The sequence below is a fragment of the Plasmodium yoelii genome (genome assembly GCF_900002385.2).
Source record: "Plasmodium yoelii strain 17X genome assembly, chromosome: 6".
Lineage (NCBI taxonomy): Eukaryota > Apicomplexa > Aconoidasida > Haemosporida > Plasmodiidae > Plasmodium > Plasmodium yoelii.
Window position 1 is genome coordinate 288,626 of NC_036178.2, and position 21,228 is coordinate 309,853.

General features: G+C 22.0%; 8 protein-coding genes across 8 annotated transcripts; 4 read left to right on the forward strand and 4 right to left on the reverse strand.

Annotated features, from left to right (window-relative positions):
* Positions 1-1,645: 1,645 nt before the first annotated feature.
* On the forward strand, positions 1,646-4,885 carry PY17X_0604500 (origin recognition complex subunit 1, putative; the record flags this gene model as incomplete). The annotated part of the gene is made up of 1 exon (XM_022955331.1): positions 1,646-4,885. One exon carries the CDS (start codon positions 1,646-1,648, stop codon positions 4,883-4,885), a length of 3,240 nt encoding a protein of 1,079 aa, XP_022813127.1.
* A 205-nt stretch (positions 4,886-5,090) lies between these two features.
* Positions 5,091-5,717, reverse strand: PY17X_0604600 (conserved Plasmodium protein, unknown function; the record flags this gene model as incomplete). The annotated part of the gene is made up of 2 exons (XM_720627.2): positions 5,091-5,201; positions 5,400-5,717. The coding sequence occupies 2 exons, from the start codon at positions 5,715-5,717 to the stop codon at positions 5,091-5,093; spliced, it is 429 nt and encodes a 142-aa protein (XP_725720.2).
* Positions 5,718-6,379: 662 nt separating this feature from the next.
* PY17X_0604700 (signal recognition particle subunit SRP14, putative) lies at positions 6,380-6,832 on the forward strand (the record flags this gene model as incomplete). Its single annotated transcript, XM_720628.1, has 2 exons — positions 6,380-6,482; positions 6,624-6,832. The coding sequence occupies 2 exons, from the start codon at positions 6,380-6,382 to the stop codon at positions 6,830-6,832; spliced, it is 312 nt and encodes a 103-aa protein (XP_725721.1).
* A 427-nt stretch (positions 6,833-7,259) lies between these two features.
* PY17X_0604800 (TBCC domain-containing protein, putative) lies at positions 7,260-9,641 on the reverse strand (the record flags this gene model as incomplete). Its single annotated transcript, XM_720629.1, has 1 exon — positions 7,260-9,641. One exon carries the CDS (start codon positions 9,639-9,641, stop codon positions 7,260-7,262), a length of 2,382 nt encoding a protein of 793 aa, XP_725722.1.
* Positions 9,642-10,934: 1,293 nt separating this feature from the next.
* On the forward strand, positions 10,935-14,057 carry PY17X_0604900 (major facilitator superfamily domain-containing protein, putative; the record flags this gene model as incomplete). The annotated part of the gene is made up of 1 exon (XM_022955332.1): positions 10,935-14,057. The coding sequence occupies one exon, from the start codon at positions 10,935-10,937 to the stop codon at positions 14,055-14,057; it is 3,123 nt and encodes a 1,040-aa protein (XP_022813128.1).
* Positions 14,058-14,594: 537 nt separating this feature from the next.
* On the reverse strand, positions 14,595-16,196 carry PY17X_0605000 (threonylcarbamoyl-AMP synthase, putative; the record flags this gene model as incomplete). Its single annotated transcript, XM_721360.2, has 1 exon — positions 14,595-16,196. One exon carries the CDS (start codon positions 16,194-16,196, stop codon positions 14,595-14,597), a length of 1,602 nt encoding a protein of 533 aa, XP_726453.2.
* Positions 16,197-17,125: 929 nt separating this feature from the next.
* PY17X_0605100 (cytochrome c1 heme lyase, putative) lies at positions 17,126-17,942 on the forward strand (the record flags this gene model as incomplete). The annotated part of the gene is made up of 3 exons (XM_721361.1): positions 17,126-17,246; positions 17,351-17,600; positions 17,789-17,942. The coding sequence occupies 3 exons, from the start codon at positions 17,126-17,128 to the stop codon at positions 17,940-17,942; spliced, it is 525 nt and encodes a 174-aa protein (XP_726454.1).
* A 1,104-nt stretch (positions 17,943-19,046) lies between these two features.
* Positions 19,047-20,693, reverse strand: PY17X_0605200 (nucleosome assembly protein, putative; the record flags this gene model as incomplete). Its single annotated transcript, XM_022955335.1, has 3 exons — positions 19,047-20,002; positions 20,134-20,191; positions 20,670-20,693. 3 exons carry the CDS (start codon positions 20,691-20,693, stop codon positions 19,047-19,049), a joined length of 1,038 nt encoding a protein of 345 aa, XP_022813129.1.
* Positions 20,694-21,228: the final 535 nt, after the last annotated feature.

Sequence of the window (21,228 nt, forward strand, 5' to 3'; positions counted from 1 at the left end):
ATATAACTTAAGCTTTTATTAAATAAAAAAAAAAAAAAAAAATGATAAATGGCTGTTTTTTTTTTTTTTTTTTTTTTTTTTTTTCAATGTGTAATGAAATTTTGGCTAATCGGAGATACCAAGGGTGGGGGAAAGTATTTTGTGTGTGTGCAAATTTGTAAACTTTTATCGGGTTTTTTATTATTACCGTATCATAATAATTTCCCAAAATATAAGTTTCCATATTCCTATATTTATAACAAATTCGTTTTAAAAATTCAAATAACACCATATTTCTATATATTCTTCAAAAGATTAAATGAGAGAAAAAAAAGTAGAAATAACTTTACCGCAATTTTACCGCAATTTTTACCGCAATTTTACCACAATTTGTTAAATTTAATGCTAAAACAAATTCATGTTACTAAAAACGAGCCCTTCTTATAGACATAATACGAAAGACTTCGTAATATTCTTCCCATTTATTTTTCTTTCATTTTCATTTATCTCATTATGTAGAAATATACACACCATTATTCCCCTTTTGTAACGCCCAAAATAAAGGGATGTTTATATTTGAAAAGCTTTAACAAGGAAAATATAAAACATTTATTTCATATATGTGGGTATATGGAATTATTTCACCTTGACTTAAATAAATTTAGAACATAAAGGGGAAAAGCTTAAGATAATTATCACTTATAAAATATATATAGCTACAAAATTAATCAATAATTTATATTCATTTTTTTTTTATAATATATAAAATTTATTATTTACTTTTATATATTATAAAAATAATATAATTTTATTTTATGTGCATAATTTTTTCATACTATTTAACATAAAATTAATGAATTTATCATCATTATAAATCCTGTCTATGTTATGATAAATATTAATTCTCTCATTAACTTTGTTGAAAATATGTATATATATTCGCATATATATAGACATGCTAAAACGATGTGATAGTAATGAGATATAATAAATTAAAGAGATAAAAAATTAAAGAGATAATAAATTAAAGAGATAATAAATTAAAGAGATAAAAAATAACGGATATATAATGCAAAGTATTCAATATCTCAAATATATAATCCTTAAATAATTTAATTGTTCTAAATATTTTATTCATATAAATATTTTCTTATTATTTTTAATACATACTATTATTATTTTTCTTCCTTAAGTTGGTATACTCACTAATTTAACATAATATACATAAAGGCAAATATAGAAAGAACATGTAATAATTTACACACGCAATTTTCACACACCCCTATTTTTATTTTACTTCCAATATTAGGTCCATACTAAATAAAAAAATATATATATATATGTATATATATATATAACATTATGCTTATACTACGTGAAATGGTCTTATTAATTTAGTTAAAATTGTATATATGTTAACATTTTATTTTTTATAAATTAAGAACTTATCAAAAAGGCATACCGAGATAATCATTTATATGATACACACTCTCTGTATTTAATTCGTTTTTTTTGCCTTTTTTTTACCTTTTTTTTGCCTTTATTTTGCCTTTTTTTTGCCTTTTTTTTTACCTTTTTTTTGCCTTTTTTTTGCCTTTTTTTGCCTTTTTTTTGCCTTTTTTTGCCTTTTTTTTTCGTTTCCATTTTTTTAAGCAGCGCTAAGTGCATGCCCCACTACTGTATTTTGAAAAAAAAAATGGCTTCAAATAATAATATGCAAAATTTTTATATCAATGAAAATGAAATATTAAGTCCAACTAAAAGGGGTATAAAGCTTGATGTTAGTAAATTAAATATTTTTAATTTTTCAAATTTGACAAAAAAACAAGAAGAGATAAAAGAAAATTCTTCACAAACTTATCAAAAAAATAATAGTTACACACAAAATGCTTACAAAGAATTAAATGAAGAAAAAAATAAAACTATTGAAAATAACATTAACAATTTAAATAATGTAACAATAAATTCGACCTTTACAGTAAATAAAAAAAAAAAAAAAAAAAAAAAAAAAAATAATAAATATAATTTGGATAACTCATCTGATTCGTCATCCAATTCGTCACCCGATTTGTCATCCGATTCGTCAGCTTCTTTTCCTCTTCACACTGTCTCAAAAAATAAAGTAAAAAATAAAGTATCAAATAAGGTACCAAATAAAGTAAAAAATAAGGTACCAAATAAAGTAAAAAATAAGGTGCCAAATAAAGTAAAAAATAAGGTGCCAAATAAAGTAAAAAAACAAATTCTAAGTAGCACTGATACAGATACTTCTACTAGTACTGATAATCAAAGCGAAACAGACAGTGATTGTATACTTATTTTTAAATCACAAAATTTAAAAAAAAATAAAAACAATAAAATCGAAGAGGACGAAATGGTAATGACCCTAAGAAATAGAACAGCTAGCGATAAAAATAACAAACAAAATGGGAAAAATAATAAAACTGATAGGAAAACCTTAAGAAGTGACATACTAAATGATACACGAAAAAATACCAAATTAGTTAAAGAGAAAAATGAAGAAAAAAAAAATCTTAAATTAACAAAATCAAAAATTTCACCCAAAAGAAAATATTCCCATCTTTCAAAAGATAATGATACATATAAAAATGATTCTAAAAAATTAAAAAAAAAAAATATGAACATAAGTAGTGACACAGACAGCTATACCAATTCATCATCTTCTCAATCAGATACAAACAATAAATATAAAAAAAATACCAAAATGGATGAAAAAAATCTTAAAAAAAAATTGTACACAAATACAGAGGTAGAAAAAATCATAAAATCTAATCACATAAAATTAGTAAAAGATAATTCTTGTGAATATCAAAATGGGGTTATATATGAAAGCCTCATCATAAATAATGATAAATATTCAATGGGTGATGATGTTATAATTTTTTGTGAAACAGATTCTAAAAAAAGTAATGTTACTCAAATGTATCAACTAAAAAAAGGAAGAATTTCGGGCTTTTATAAAAGTAATGAGAATACCAAAATACAAACAGAAATATGTATATATTATGATAAAAACGATCAAATATATATAGATCATATAAATAAAATATCAAAAATAAGAAGATCTAGAGAAAGTTTTGAAGATATAATCGATAATAAATCACAAGAATTTTATTTATTAGGAAATATCGAATTTATAATGTTAGATTCCAAATTAATTTATAAAAAAATTATTATTTATAATGAAAAAAATACATTTTATAATGATAAAAAATTAAAAAGTGGAATCGATAAATTTTTATGTACAAATTATATAAAAGGAAAAGATGAAAAATTATTTGAAATTCAAGATAAACAACATTGGGAAGATTTAATTATGGGTTCTAGTAATTTATATTATTATTATTCAAATGGAAATAATAATAAAAAAAAAATTATAATACCAACTTTAGATAAATTAAAAATTCATGAACATATTTCAAATAATTCTAAAACTAGAAACACAACAAAACATGCTACAACTTATTCAGAAACAAAATTAGTAAATACATCTAAAACTACAACAAATAAAATGAAAAAAGAAAAAGATGGAAATTTTGATAAAGCTTTTAAAGAATTTATAAAACAAGATCAAGAAGTTTATTATACAAATTTACTAAATTCAATAACACATCCAACAGATAGAGCTATAAGAATGATGCAATTAGATGTGGTTCCTAAATATTTACCATGTAGAGAAAAAGAAATAAAAGAGGTTCATGGGTTCTTAGAATCTGGTATTAAACAATCAGGAAGCAATCAAATATTGTATATTAGTGGAATGCCAGGTACAGGTAAAACTGCTACTGTATATAGTGTTATACAATTATTAAAAAATAAAAGTAATAAAAAATTATTACCTCCTTTTAATGTATATGAAATAAATGGTATGAATGTAGTTCATCCAAATGCTGCTTATCAAGTTTTCTATAAACAATTATTTAATTCAAAACCACCTAATGCTTTAAGTTCATTTAAAATCATAGATAGATTATTTAATAAAAATAAAAAAGATAATAGAAATGTATCAATATTAATTATTGATGAAATTGATTATTTAATTACTAAAACACAAAAAGTACTCTTTACATTATTTGATTGGCCAACTAAAGTAAATAGTAAATTAATATTAATAGCCATTTCTAATACTATGGATTTGCCAGAAAGATTAATACCTAGATGTAGATCTCGTTTAGCATTTGGTCGATTAGTTTTTAGCCCATATAAAGGTGATGAAATTGAAAAAATTATTAAAGAACGTTTAAATAATTGTAAAGATATTATAGATCATACAGCTATACAATTATGTGCAAGAAAAGTAGCAAATGTATCAGGAGATATTAGAAAAGCATTACAAATATGTAGAAAAGCATTTGAAAATAAAAGAGGACAAAAAATTGTACCTAGAGATATTATTGAAGCAACTAATCAACTTTTTGATTCTCCTCTAACTAATGCTATTAATTATCTTCCTTGGGCTTTTAAAATGTTTCTTACTTGCGTAATTATTGAATTAAAAATTATTAATGAATTTATTATACCATATAAAAAAGTTGGAAACAGATATAAAGTAATGATACAAACAAGCGGGAAATGTATAGGTATGTATAATGATGTTGAATTATTTAAAATTATGATTGATAAATTAGTTAAAATGGGAATATTATTAGTTAGACCATATATACCTTTAGATTCTATTGCAAAAAATAAAAATAAAGAAGCACTATTAGGGTTTAATGAACATGATAAAAAAAATTCTGAAAATAAATTTTATAAAACAAAAGTTAGTCCTGAAATTGATCAAGAATCTGGTGATATGGGGTTAGAACTTAATGTCGAACCACAACTTGTTATTACTGCACTTATGAAAGATCCTGAATGTGCTCAAAAATTAAATTTTTATTAAATTAAATAAAAGCACATGTATATACATACAATCGTTTGGTTTATTTGTTTCGTTATTTTTATTCCTTTATATTTTTTTAGTATTAATATAGCTTCTAACTATCCAACCAGCTGCCTATTTTACGTCCACATCAATAAAAATGTGAAAAATATTGCCAATTTGCACAATTCGAAACTGCCAATCATGCAATATCTAGGTGTCATTTCTACTTTTTTATCATTTTTTTTTTCTTTATGTTCGATATTTTTTTTATTGAACTTAGTCTATCGTTATCACTGAATTCGTCACTGCTTTCTTTTATTCGTTTTTTCTTCACCTTCAAATAAATAAAAATAATTTATGTTTAAAGATTTAACAAAAAAGCACGAAAATGTACATATACACATTGTAAGATGTATTATAATAACATATTAATATATGATAAATTCAGACACACACAGCATTGTTTTATTTTTTTATTCATTTTTATTCATTTTTATTCATTTTTTTATTTTATTCATTCTTTATTTGTTACATTTATATTAGTGAACAGGTTTTTGTTGTGATAAGGCCTCGATTTTAAATTGTTAGCATTTTTAGTGGCATGTTTATTTTCATTTTTTTTTTGAAAAATTGCATTTTTTATATTGTCTATAGGGTTTTTAGCTTGCTCTTTTTTTACATCATTCTTTCCAGAACCTTCTTTGTTATCTACTACAGTCTCTTCGTTTTCTAATTCACTTTCCAACTCTTCTTCAATATATTCATCATATTTATTACACTCTTTATAATTTATGCTAATGCTATCAATAAGCTTGTTAATATCATCTTCCTCGAAATATTCTAAGTTCATTTTATATTCCATAAGATTGCACTACAAATTTATATACATGGTTTTTATTTCACACATTTAGCAATTAAATGAATATCTATATCATGTTTCATATGGCTATATCACATTTCATATGGTGATATTTTTTCAAATTTATTTCGCGTAACATAATTAATACATTAGTTTTTTTTAATTTTTTTTTTTATATGATCTATGTAAATATGTTTTCATCTCATGCGTTGCTTTAAAAATATAATTTTATGTTTTAAAAGATTTATATTTTCTGATTTTCATTTTTTTTATAAATCCATAAAATTAATTATATTATTAGTTCACTCTTATGTAACTTAGGTAATGTATCCCTGCATTTTTTCAATTTTTTTTTCAATTTTTTTTTAATTTTTTTTCAATTTTTTTTTAATTTTTTTTCAATTTTTTCCAATTTTTTTTCAATTTTTTTTCAATTTTTTTCAATTTTTTTCAATTTTTTTTTTATTTTTTTTTATTTTTTTTTATTTTTTTATTTTTATATGCCACAACAGGCAACGCCTACTGATTTATGCATTTCCAAAACTTCTCAATTTCCAAAACTTCTCAATTTCAAAGCTTCTTAATTTAACCTAATTTATATTTTCTATTATTATTGTACTACTATTTTAGTTTGATAAAAAAATAAAGTAACAATGGTATTATTAAATAATTCTAAATTCATCGAAGAATTAACAAAACTGTGCAGCAAAAATGAAGAACAGAATAGAGCTTCGATATGGATTACCATAAAGAAAGGTACTTCGCCTTTACATGCATACATATGAAGAGTATAACTTTGTATTCCTATCAATATGCATATACATGTACATAATGGCCATTTTGAATATTCTTAATTATATGATTCACATTTTATTTATGGTCCTTTTTAATGTGCAGTTAAAAGAAGTGACATAAAAACGCGTATTCCCAAAAATGAAATTGGTGACAAAAGAAATAAAAAAAATTATAAAGATGAAAATAAAAATAACAAAAATTATTTTTGCATAATTAGAGCAACAGATGGAAAAAAAGTTAAATTATCTACACATGTTTCAGATGATGTAATTAATTTTTCTCAAGAGATAAATAATATAATAAAAAAGTAAGACATTTATTTGGTTAGGCAGTTTAGCTCTTGTTTTAAACAAGCCGCAAAAATAATCACTCCATTTTATTAATTCCATTTTTTCAAATTACTAACAGCACCAATCTATACACATATTCAGTCGATACACATTAATATTTAATTGCGTTATCTTTGAATTTAACAAAAAAAAATAATCAAATTGAATCATAAAAAGTTAGCATATATAGATTGGTAAAAAATATAAATTAATTCAAAAAATTTAAAAAAAAAAAAAAAAAACAAAACGCGAATTTTATATATATACCCAATATATTTGGAAAAAATAACATCAACCATTTGTTAAGCAATTTTTTCCCCATTTTTTCCCCCATTTTTTTCCTCATTTTTTTCCCCCCATTTTTTGCTTTTTTTTTTTTCCTTCATTTTTTTGCTTTTTTTTTTTCCATTCAATTATCTTCGCTAAAACAGTCCCCTTTGGTGTCACTGTCTCGAACAAGTATATCACTCACAGTTTTGGAAATTCGTTTTGATTTTCGAATGTATTCATATAATTTATATGTCAGAATTTTTGTCACTTTTTCTTTTTGTAATTTCGTTAAATTAATATCATCTACAATATTTAACAAATTCAAAGTTAGTTGATCTTTTTTTTCAATCGAATTTTTATAAACCTCGGGAAGATATAAACAAGCATAATTATCTTCATTATTTTGTAATGGTTCAGATTCTAAATTAGGAATCTCAATTATATAAAATTTGGATGGGCATAATATATAATACACATAATCTGTAAATGTTTCTGAAAAATTTGAATTTATAAAATTTTTATCACAACTATTAACTCGATTTATTTCGTCTCCAAACCCAATTTTATTATTTCCCTGATTTGTGTAATGTATGTTATTAAAGCTACTATTTACGCCTTGCCCTTTTAAATAGCACTCGATATCAAATTGTTTATTGCCACCACTCACAGCATTGCCAGAATTACCACCACTCACAACATTGCCAGAATTAACAACGCTGGTAGTCGCTTTCGTAAATTGACTTTCTAAGTTTAATGAGTGAGATAAATTCGTTTTGCACTTCAAAGGAAATGCAAAAAGTTCGAAATTTTTTTCATTGAATTTTATTTTCGATTTTTGTAAAAGAATTTTTTGTTTACTATTTAAAACGTTATATGGTGCCAGTTGAATATTTCTCGTATCTCCATAAATGATTATGTTAGTTTCTGTATATACATATACATCTGTATCCATTACATTTTCTATTTTTAAACTTCTAGTAACTAGATGTATTTCTAAATTTCTCGAATTAAATAATGTAGTTATCATTTCTGTTGATAAACAAATAATATACATATCGACACAAAAATTTATTTTTAAATATTCTATCGTTGTTAATATATATATATTACATTCTTTACAATTTAATATATTTATTATACTTTTATTATTTTTTATATATATTGTTTTACCTTGCATATTTCGAATTTCATATATATCATTGTTTTGTATTTCATATATATTATTTGATAAATTACTATTTTTAAAATTATTATTTCCTTTTATTGATAATTTAGAAAAATAACTATAAGACTTGTTCAAATTGTTTGATATATTTTCTATAACATTATCTTTTCCTATTTCATTACTACTAACACTACTATCTATACTCTCATTTAATTCATCATATATATGTAAATTTTTTAATAACCAATCTAATATTATTTTTGTCTTATATAAAATTTGATACTCATTTTTTAACATATATTTTTCATACACATTATGTTCATCATTTGTTTCTATAATAAAATCTAATAAAAAAAAATTATAGTTTCGAAAATATAAAGGAATTTCAGTTAAGGATGTACTATTTTGAATATCTGTACATGATAAAAATGCAATTAAATATGTTTCTAAAAGTTTTTTATAATTTTTTCCACTACTAATAAATATATCAGATAAATTAGATTTATAAATTATTGTTTTTAAATTACAAAATGAATTATTATTTCCTGATGTAGATAATCCACAAACATTTTGGGACACATTATTATGTTTTCCATTACTACTATCTTTTGAGTTTCCAACAAAATGAGGCCAACAATCCTCATTTAAATTTTTATCATATTTTTTTTTTATATTATCTATCTTAAGAAATTGTAAAATTATAAAAAATATCACAAATTCTATACATATACATTCATCTAACCAATTTTCATTCCATACTTTTAAAATATCTTTTTCGAATTTCTCAGAACATTTTACAGTATCTGTTTCTTTATTTATTTGTTCTCTCTTATCATTTTCATGAAAAAAACTCTTGTAATTTGGTGTATTTTTTTCGGTCTTTGCTTGACTCCCACTTAATTCTCGTATATTTAATTTTTCATATGTATAATTAAAAATAGTTTTTTGCTTTTTTAAATTATTTTTTTTTCTTATGCTTTGTAAGGTTATACTTAATAATATCCACAAAGATTTACAAATATTACAACTAAAAATCAGATATACAACATTATCTTGATTTTTTATTAATTCATTATATTCTAACCAATCTTCAAGACTTATATAAATTTCATCTTTTTTATTTCTCTCATAATTATTATCTTCATGTTTTTTTTTAAAATATGCATATAAATTTTTTAAATAATTTATCAAACAATTTTCACCAATTTTATTACTCGTATAAATAATTGCATGATCAAATATTTCTTTTCTTATAAATAAACATTTTTCATCATTTTTAAATGCTTCATAATTTGTCTTTTCAACTTTTATTAACTCTTTGTATTTATCTAAGCACATTTCACTTTTCTTTTCCATAATTTTTTTTTTTTTTTTTTTCACATATATTCAAATTTATCAAAGTATATAACTTATTATATTTATTCTATTTTTTCGTTCTTATTTATGTAAACATGTGTTCATATAATTGCTCTCTTTGTGACACCATCATAATTCCATTTTAATCACCATTTTATTTAATCATAACTCTAACGATATCTTTTTTTTTTTATCACACAATTAATAAGACTCAAGATATACTATAAATTTTTTTTTTTATATAAAAAGACTTTTTCCACATATCTCTTTTCTTTTTTACTTTTATTTTATTCTTACTGTTTTATTTTTAATAAATCACAAAAAAAAAAAAAATTAAAAGTATATCCCTAATCTATATGATCATACAATTTTTTTTTTTTTTTAATTACATATAAAACATTTCTTAAGATCTATTGTTCTTCGTATTTTATAATAAACATATTTATACATAATTTTTTTCTCGTTTCATTCTTTCCATAAATATATAGTAAATATGTGCATATATTATATAAAGTAATATTTATTATTTTTTTTTCTTTTCAATGATATGAAAGTTTATTTATTCGCATAAATAATATACATTGCTTATTTTTATAATACCCAGTCTTCCACTACTATTAATCTTATGCTAGAGCATTTTTTTAAATTGTATTAAAAAATAATTAACACATAAATATAGTATAAAATATGCACAAATAATATGCATATATTTATATAATTTTTTTTTTTATTTAGTTCCACTATACACATTTAAAAAAATAAGAAAAATAAATTACTCTTAAAATAGCCTATATATATATATACATACGCAAGCGTATTCATATATTTATTTCCTCTCCATTAACTAGGAAAAAAAATGTAACATGTTGGTTTTTAATAAATTTGGAAAAAAAAAAATTCTCGATTTCATGTGTTACATTTTTATTTATCATATTTCACATTTCATATGTTTATTTTATTACACTTTTTTTATTTATGCTTTTCTTGAAATTTTTATACGCAATCCTTATGTCTGGTTTTTGTATTTACAATTATTTAGTTTAATTTTTTTTGTCTCCCTCATTAAGTTATTATTTTATTATTAACCCAAGCAATATATACTTTGTTACAATATACAAAAAACTATATGTACATACATATATTATTTGTTATGCCCCAATCATATCTGGGCACTCAAATAACTTTATTTCCTTAAATACTTATCCATATAATTGCATGCATACATCCATACACACATATATATAATATATATATGTGTGTGTGTGTACAGAAGCCTAGAGTAAGCTTCATAAAATGAATAATAGCTGTATGCACACAGACGAGGAATCATATACATGTTATATAAAATTAAAAGATGAAAAATTGAAAGAAATGACAAGAGTTAGCGCTGTAATTTTTTGGTATTTTTGTTTTTTTGTGTATGTTTGGTACATAAATATTGTGTGTATATATCCCCTAAAGTTTAATGACAGTCATTTTATTATATATTACTTTATACAAGGATGTGGCAGTTTACTAATTGGGCTACTTTCGGATATATATGGGAAAAGAAAATGTTTGAACATTTCTTTTTTATTTTTAATTGCTTCATTCTCAACAATATTGCTAACAATAAGCTCCTCTGATTTTTTATTTCTCAATAACATTAAATATTTTAATAATCGAAAATATGATCTTCATTCAAATCAAAATGTATTTGCACAAGATGATTCAAGAAACAACTTAATGTCTTTTTTTAATCTAAAAGAAGGAAATAATTTTTTTGATCAAGGCAGCCAAAATGATAATTTTAACGGAAATATATATAAAATACTGAATGGTCATAATAATAATATACAAGATGACAATAATTACATGAACAAATCAGAACATGAAAATATTTCTTATATGGCTAATTCAAATGGTAATCATGATCAAAACCATTTAAATAAAAAACCGAAAAGTCACAATAATGATAATAATATCGAAACACTAGATATTAGAGAAGACAATACTGAGGATGCAGAAAATTCGACTACCGAACATAGCAATCAACATACTAATTCGATTAATAAAAATATAGAAATAAAAATAAAATTAAATAATAATTTTCAAAATTTGCATGAACAGTTAATACAAAAAGTATTAAATAATATAAAAAAAAAAAATAACGAACTTTTAAATCAAAAACACTTAAATAACATAATTCAACTGTGTGTGAAAACAAATCTGAAAAAATATATTATAGACATGAAAAATTACAATATTGGGATGGCTAAAAATATCAGACGAAAAAAAAGCCCCATTCCCAACAATAATAGTGATGATAATAATAATAATTTTCCTAATTATACAAACAACGAAAATAGCGATATATATATGAACAATAATTATGATCATATAGTAAATACGTGTGTGGATGGAATTATATCGATGTATAGTGATGGAAAAGATGTTAATTATGTTACTGGACAAAATGATGATCTATATTTTTCGCATACAGAAAATGACCAAAATAATAAGTCAAATATTCAACTACTTGAAGCATTATTCGAAAATTCTGATCAAAACGAAAACAAATATTCATATATTTATAAAATATTATTTTATTTGTTAACGTTTGCAAGTGGTTTTTTTGCCAAAGGAATAAGTAATATATTATGTATTATAATTACAGAAAATATAAAATCGAGTTATAGAACGAAGGGTGTGTGCTTAATATATATTATTGAGAATATATCATTAATTTTAATCCGATCTCTATTTGTTTTTAATACGTATATTAATTTATATTTATTATATAAAATAAATATATTTTTTTGTGCTTTTTTAAATATAATAATTATTATTTTACTAAATAAATATTTCAGTAACATAAATACTAATATATTAAAAATACAAAGAGACAATATCAACAACTTACAAAATCATGAAAATTACATAGAAAGTAATTCGCTATCTAATGATGATGATGATGATGATGATAATGGCTCGAATAGTGATATAAACAATGAAAAAAAAAAAAAAAAAAAAAAAAAAAAAAAAAAAAAAAAAAAAATTTTTTCGTTTTTTAAAAGAAATAATATCGATTCAGATAATTCTGAAAATCCTAATTATGACACAATTCAAGTTTTCAAAATAGACAAAAATTATAATGATATTAAAAGAGAATTGTCTAACGATATCTTAAAATTAAAAGCGGCTGCAAACATTGTCGAAAATGAAGAAGCTATAAACCCTGATCTTATTATACATAAAGATATAGAAAATATCCCAAATAAAATAAATAACATATTAGATAATGTAAGCAGTATAAGTGATGATATAAGCAATATACCAAACGAACTAAGTAATAAACAAAACATAACAAATGAAGTTATTGATACATTAAGTGATAATCCAAATATGGTAAATGATATACCCAATATATTAGACAGTTCAGCCAAGAAAATAAATGAGAAACGTAATTCAAAATCTTCATCCAAAAAAATTTTCAAAAAATTAACTACATTAACAAAAATAAATAATAAAAGAATCGAATTAAAAAAATCGAAAACTATCGGGGTAAGTTATAAAAATATACTAAATGGTAAAATGATTAAAACAATTAATAAAAATGAATTATTAGACAAATTAAATAAAAATGACGAATTTATACAATATATTGAAGAATTAAAAAATAATAAAATATTTAATATATATAAAATGTGGGTAAAATATACATTTAATGCACATAAATATGTTGTATGGGCTTTATGCTTATTATATTTTATGTTCAATTTTCTATATATTAGCTTCTTTGTAATATATAATATATTTATATACGATATTAAAAGTCAATTTAATTTTTATAAATTTAATAATTCCTTTCTAATATTAAATTTTGTTCTTTTAGTTTTTTATTTATTTTTATATTGTAATTTAAAAAATAAAATAATCAAAATATTAAATTTATTTGGGTATATAATTATGACATTTATATCATTTGCTTTTATATTATTTATTTATTCAACATCATATTTTGTAATATCACTTCATGATCATACATATATATTATATACAATTATATTTTATATGTTTTTGTCTATACCTAATGTTTCATTATTTTTATTTTATACATTTTTTTCACACACATTATGTAAAGGATTATTACTTGGTATGTTTATTTTTTTTGGACACCTTGGTTTTATTACATATGCTATTATTAGAATTTTTATAATTCCAAAATATTTGGCGGCATTTAATTTAATATTTTCATGTATTATTTGTATTATTTCATTTATTGTAATTATTTTATTTATTCCACAAGTTAGTTCATCAATTAATTATAATCGTATTGACGAAGCTTATTTTTATCACTTTTTGTTATATCTTTCTAATAAAAAAATTGTATCTCCACATTACACACACATGGCTGTATCATCCGATGAAAAATAACTCTACTATTCATTTTTTTTTTTTTTATTTAACAACTTTTTTTTTCAATAAAAACCTCAAACACATATATGTATATACAAACATAACATCGATTCCTTATTTCATTCTTTAATTTTATGAAATTGTTTTATTTTTATAACCTTTTCATACATATACACATTACTATTTCTATGTTTTACTCTTTTTTTCAATGGCTATCATTTTTAATAAAAAATTGACACTTTTTTTTTTTTATTAATTCTTTTTTTTTTTTTTATATCATAAATAGCTAATCAAAATTTTGGCTAGCTAAAAAAAAATACAAACAATATTAAGACAGTTAAAAATAAATAAGTTATTAATACAAATTTTGTAAAATTATTATATAACACAAAAATCAAATAAAAGGAATTAATTTTCCTCATTTTTTTTACAATGTTGTAAAAAGATACAAATTAATAAACATAGTTATATGTCTGTGTAAATCACAAAAATGTAGTAAAATAATGTAATAAAATAATGCAACAAAATAATAACCAAAATAATAACAGAAATAATTTAATTATTAAAAAATTCTAATTGCTTATGCTGATTAATAAAAACCTTAAAGATCTTTCCTGAAGCTGATCTAAAAATTCGATCAAAAATTGACAAAGTAAGTTCATCCAATGATTTTAAATTAACAATCGAAATAAATATATATTTGGCTTGATGATTTATAGCCAAATTTTCTGCTTTACGTAAAAATAAAAAAAAGTTTTTTGTTACATATTTGATTTGTTCATTTATTTCCAGATTATCATAAGATATATTTAAATATTTTAAAAAATTATTTTCATATTCAAAAAATGAATTTCCTATATCTAAAAATACACATTTATTCAAATTTATATTTAATAATTTATTACTTTTTTCATCTTTATTTTTAATTATATCAATTAAATATGTTGAAACGACTGGACTGTAGTGTGTAAGAAGTGTCCCAGGGCTAACTTCATTTTCCATTGATATATCATCGTTAACTGCGTTATTGGGTAGATTTTCGTTATTGGGTAGATTTTCATTATTGGATATATTTTCATTATTATTAAGACAATCATTTCTAACGGTATCTATTTCTGCATTACCAATTGCATTGTTGCATTCATTATCTGTTTTATTTTTTAAAATATTCATTTTTTCAAATTCTATTTTTTTATAAATAGTTACTCTTATGTCATTTAAAAGTGGGGTACTATTCAATACACATTTTAAGTCATTTTTTGTATACTTTCCACGTCGGTATATTTTTATTTCATAATTATATAAATTCTTATATTTCAAAATTTGTTCGGTTATTTTGTTTTTCACATTTTCATCTGACTCTTTTAACATATCACTCGTTTGAATCGTTTCAAATGCTTCTTTTAATTTTTCAAAAACTTCAAAATTTGAAACATCATTTTTACAATTTAGTGCACATTTTAAATTGCTTATTTCGCTGTTGCATTCTCTTTCATATTCTTCATCTATGATTATTTCATCGTCGCTGTCATACTCTTCAACGTTTTTATCTGCATTCTCCCCCTTCCCTTTTTTATACTTGATTATTTTTATTACAGTAGATTCAATTCCTATATCACACTGACCATCATCAAAAATCAAAATATTTTCATCTTTAAATTCATCGTAAACATGTAAAGAATTTGTTGGACTAATATGTTGGAATTTATTAGCTGATGGTGCAGCAATTGGGGTATTACATATTTTTATAATTTTTCTTGCTATTTTATTATTTGGTATTCTTACAGCACAAAATTGAGTATGTGCTGTTAAAATTAATGGAAGATGTTTCTTTGCTTTTGCTATAATTGACAGTGGGCCTGGAGAAAAATTCATAGTTAATATATATATAATATACTTTTCATATATATTTATATGATATAATTGATCAAATGCTTGTGCTATATCATATACATGTGATATTATAGGATCACTAATTGGTCTATTTTTCATTTTAAATATATTTCTCAAAGAAATTTCACTTAATGAATTTCCTCCTAATCCATATACTGTTTCTGTTGGAAACCCAATTAAATTATTTTTTTCTATATGTTCTTTCAACATTTTTTTAACATTATCATTTTTTATTAATTCTTCTCCTTCAATTATTGTTGCCATATTTATAACTTGCTTTTTATAAAATAATACTAAACAGGCCTCTTTTTAAATATCCTTATTTTTTTTTTTTTTTTTTTTTTTTTTTGGCTGAATATGCCAGTGGATGTAACAAAGGCAGACAAACCTAACGAATTGTGATTTGTTGCTTCCTACAAAATGAGGAAAATGTAATCAAAATTTATTTGGCTGTTCGTATGCTTTTATCTTAAAAAATGAAATAACAATAATGATGATGGTGATGATAATTTTATTTATTTTGGCTATTCATCTTGCATTTTAGTGGCCCCTTTTAAATTGGAAATTTCTATTTATATATTTTTTACTTTTATTTCATATTCTTAAAAAACGAATAATCTTACAAGTTTTGTCATTCAAAATTAAAAAAAAATATATATATTAATATTTTTTTTTATAAATAATTAGGCATTATATATTTATCACGTTGATGTTATTTATTGCTACTTTTTTTTTTTTTTTTTTTTTTTTTTTTTGGCTACCCATCATTTTTGTTTACATTCTCATACGAAATATTATTCTGTTCTACTAACATATAAAAATGTAAAATAAAAAACACTTGAAAAAAAATTGCTTAAAACCAAAATATTTAATTAATTTTTATTGTATTCACACTAATTCTACATAAATATATTACTAGTGATAAATATGCAATACTTTTTTTCATACTTCCCAAAAATGGCGAATAAGAATGTTCATAAATGAAAAATAACCAAGTATAAATAATTAAAAGAGTAAAAAATAATAATATTATAATATTATAATAAAATTTCACGATATATAAATATATTGTCAAAGTTTCATATTACATACAATACTTTTAAGTACTAATGAATGTGTTTTTTGTGAAATAAAAAAAAAAAAAAAAAAAAAAAAATACGAAAGATAAATATTACCTATAAGTGGTATATACAATGAACGGAGAAAAAAACATAGATACAAAAAATTCTAAAGAAAAATCTTCGATTCCGTCTATTGGTGGAAGTTGGTATTATCCTTCACAAAATCAATTTTATAAAACAACTCGAAAAAAAGGTTAAATAATTGTGTCCAAATATGTTTTACTTATTTTTATAATACACTCCTTATATACTAATATGTATAAAAATATAATAACTATACATGTTTAACTTATTTAGGTTATTCATATACTGATGAAGAATTGAATGTTGCTTTAAAAATACATAATGCTGTAAATGAGGAAACATGGAAAAAAATTATGAAAAAGGAAGAATTCTTTTTTCATATATGTAAAGATCAAAAATTAATCAGATTTATTGGCCTTCCCACTAAACTATCTTTAAAAGCTTTTATGCTAACATTAATTGGTTATAACAAACCGTTCGATAGGCATGATTGGTATATAGACCGATGTGGAAACACAATCAAGTATGAAAAATGAACAAAAAAAAAAAAAAAAATACACCTCATTTTAGCTTTTCAGCTTTTTAGCTTTTTAGCTTTTTAGCTTTTCAACTTTTCAACTTCTCAGCTTTTCAGCTATAGTAATACAAACAACCCAACCCACTTTCGATTTCACTCATTTTGTTTTTATCACTATTTTATATTTTTTTAAGGTATATTATTGATTATTATGATGGGAAAAATGAAAATAATGCCCCTGTCTCGATTTTCATTGATGCAAGATCAGAATACAGTTATAACAACACATTAGATTATTTTAAAGTTTTGTATCTAAAATTTTGGAATTTTTTTAAACTCCCAACATGACTCCACCACATACCAGCAATTCATTTTCACAAAACGGGTAGAAATGGGTAGAAAATGGTAGAAAATGGCAGAAAATGGTAGAAAATGGGTAGAAAATGGTAGAAAATGGCAGAAAATTGGCATACATGTGGAGGCGACTCATTTATACTCCCCTAGGGGATGGCCATTCCCATACTGGCCAAATTGTCTATATCGTAATTTTTTTATTATTCCATTTTAATTTTTTAGTAAACGCTTTCTTATTTTTATATCCCCAATTTAAAAAAATATAATATTCTTATAAAACACATTTCCTCAAATTAACCATAATTATTATCATGGTAAAGTACTAATTATGTTTTTATCAAAAACAAAAAAATAAATTGTGGGAACATTTTATACTTATTTATTTTTCATGTGTAATAATAAAATTTAAATAAAAATAAAATAAATCTCCTTAATAAATATATCAACTTTTTATATATGCATACAAAGTAATTTGCCAAGTAATATTATAGGTTTAATTGCAATATGTGTTTTTTTTTTTTTTTATTATATTAATTCTTTAAAAAATAAAGAAAATATATGGAAAAAAATATGTATGCACATATATAATAACTATTCGTTTATTTAACACAAAATAATAAAATATATGTAAAAAAAAATATGTATAGAGGGGGAAAACACGTATGTATATACATACATATATATATATACATACATATATACATATATACATTTTAACAATTTTAATTTAAACTTATTTTTACTGCATTTGTTTTTTTTCACAATAAATTTATAAATACAAAAAATTGGCTAAGTAAAAATTAGGAAAGCATTTTTTTTTTTTTTTAAATTACAAAAGACGAACATATATATATATATATCAATTTTCTCAAGTTTATATATGGCAACAATATATATCTTATCAAATATATACAATCTTGCATATTATTTGTTCGTTGGGTATTATCCCCTACACATTTAATTATACCCATTTTTTTTTTTTTTTTTATCAAAAACAATATTTTTTTTTTTTTTTTTTTTTTTTTTTCAATACGCCCATATATAATAAGTGTACATACAACATTGTCTATATATCTCAAGTTATTCTACATAAAAATTTTAAGAGGTAAGAGGTTCTTCATTACTTTTTGCACCTTCATCATCATTATCATCATATTCATTCGTATCAACATTACTATTTTCATCATTATATGCACTATTATTACTTTCATAACTATTATAATTACTGTTATTCTCACTACTTGTATAGCTACTATCAACATCACTAACTATACTATTGCTTTCACTTTCTATAATAATACCTAAATAATAATCAACAGCATATGGTATAATTCTTTCCTTAATTGTTAATGCAACTTCGTAATCTCCTTCGATTATCATTTCTAATTGAGCTACCTCATGCTTACTTAATTGTTTTATAACGTTTGAATTAGGAACTTTATGACTTGTAAAAAAATGGAAAAAACTATCTCTGTTAACAGTTTGTTGTACTGTCTTAACTTCTCGTGAATTTTTATTATGCTGTTTTTTTACAACATTTTTTTTTAATATATTTTTATTTTCATACCAATCAATTACTGTTGCCTCTGTATGTAATAAAACGGGTTCATTATCACAATCTACACATTTCATATGATATGTTTTAGTTAATACAGAATTCGAAAAAAAGGGGTTTTTAACAAAATGAAACGATAATATAAACCCTTCTTTCTTTTCTTTATTCTTTTTTATATAATCACATCTTATATCATTTAAATAAACTAAAATTTCTTCATCATGATCTTCTATAACATGACTAACTGTATTATTATTACGTAATGCTCGTAACCAAAATTCAGGTAAGTTTGGGGTTCCGATTTTTGCTTCTCCACTTCCTACTAATGCTTCTCTTCTTTTATCATAAATTGGGCCATATAAATCATGATACTTTTGTCTTAACAAAAATAATTCATATTCAAATTTAGACTCGTAATCATAATATTCCTTTTGGTATAGTTTCAACTTTTTCAACGTTTCTTTTTGTTCTTCTGTCAAATCGGTCATTTTTTCATCATCTAAAAATAAGCGGTAAATAAGGGGTAAAAATGGGGTAAAAATGGGGTAAAAATGCGGCAAAAATGCGGCAAAAATAGCCTCTTCACATCTAGCCACTTAAAGAACTATATTTTTTTCGTCTTTTTCGTACCTATTTTTATGCTTTCTAATAAAGAAGATATTTCCTTCTCTTCTTCGGGAGGGATTGGCTATAAAGGAAGCGAAAAAATGGAAAAAAAAATAAATATCATATTCAAATTATCACTAAATTCGCAAAGAATAGATGTCTATGACTCTATTATACAAATCCATCACATCTAACAGCATATATCAAGATAAATATAAAAGTTCCTAGTTTTAAATATTAATATATACAAACCTATGTACATATATATACACATAGTATAACTATATTTTTAATATGTATCGAATAGCACATTAACACAATACAGTATGCTTAAAAAATATAAATACACCAATATCTTAAAAGAAATATATATATTCTAATATAAATAATAAACTCAAATAACTACTATAATCATAATTCTTCTTCTACATATATATACATACATACGTACATACTTACAAATAAATATAACATTTTGTATGATGCAATTATTTATTTTATTAGTATTTATGCAATAGTATATTATACTATATATTTATATATTTTTATTTAAGCCTTACTTGGTTATTTTCGTTAGTTGCCATATTATTGTACGAGTTTTAATTTATATAATTTTTTAAATTGTGTTAATGTATTTTTAACTTAATACTCCTTATGCTTTGTACCTTTTTTTTCTTAGTATTCTTAAAATATATAAAATGGAAAAAATAAATTAAATAATAATATTCTTATAATTTTAATTATTTTTTGTAAACATGAAAAAGGAAAAAAACCTTTAAAAATTATAAAATAATTAATTTTCTGAAATTTTTTTTTTTTTTTTATTAATATAAATATACACAAAATCCGTATAATATAATATTTGCAAAATGGGGATATACATATAATATATATATTATGCTTAGTTGTGTATGTAGAGCTATGATACCCAAAATATTCGTTATCCACAAAATATAATATATGTTATTTAACTATATACTTTATTTTGTTAGCTTTTTTATTATATATTATTCTTTTTTTTTTTTTTTTCTTTACATATAATAAAAAATCATCATACTAATATAAATATCTCATATTTCCTTATTTATTAATTAAGTACACAATGAAATTGCACTAATT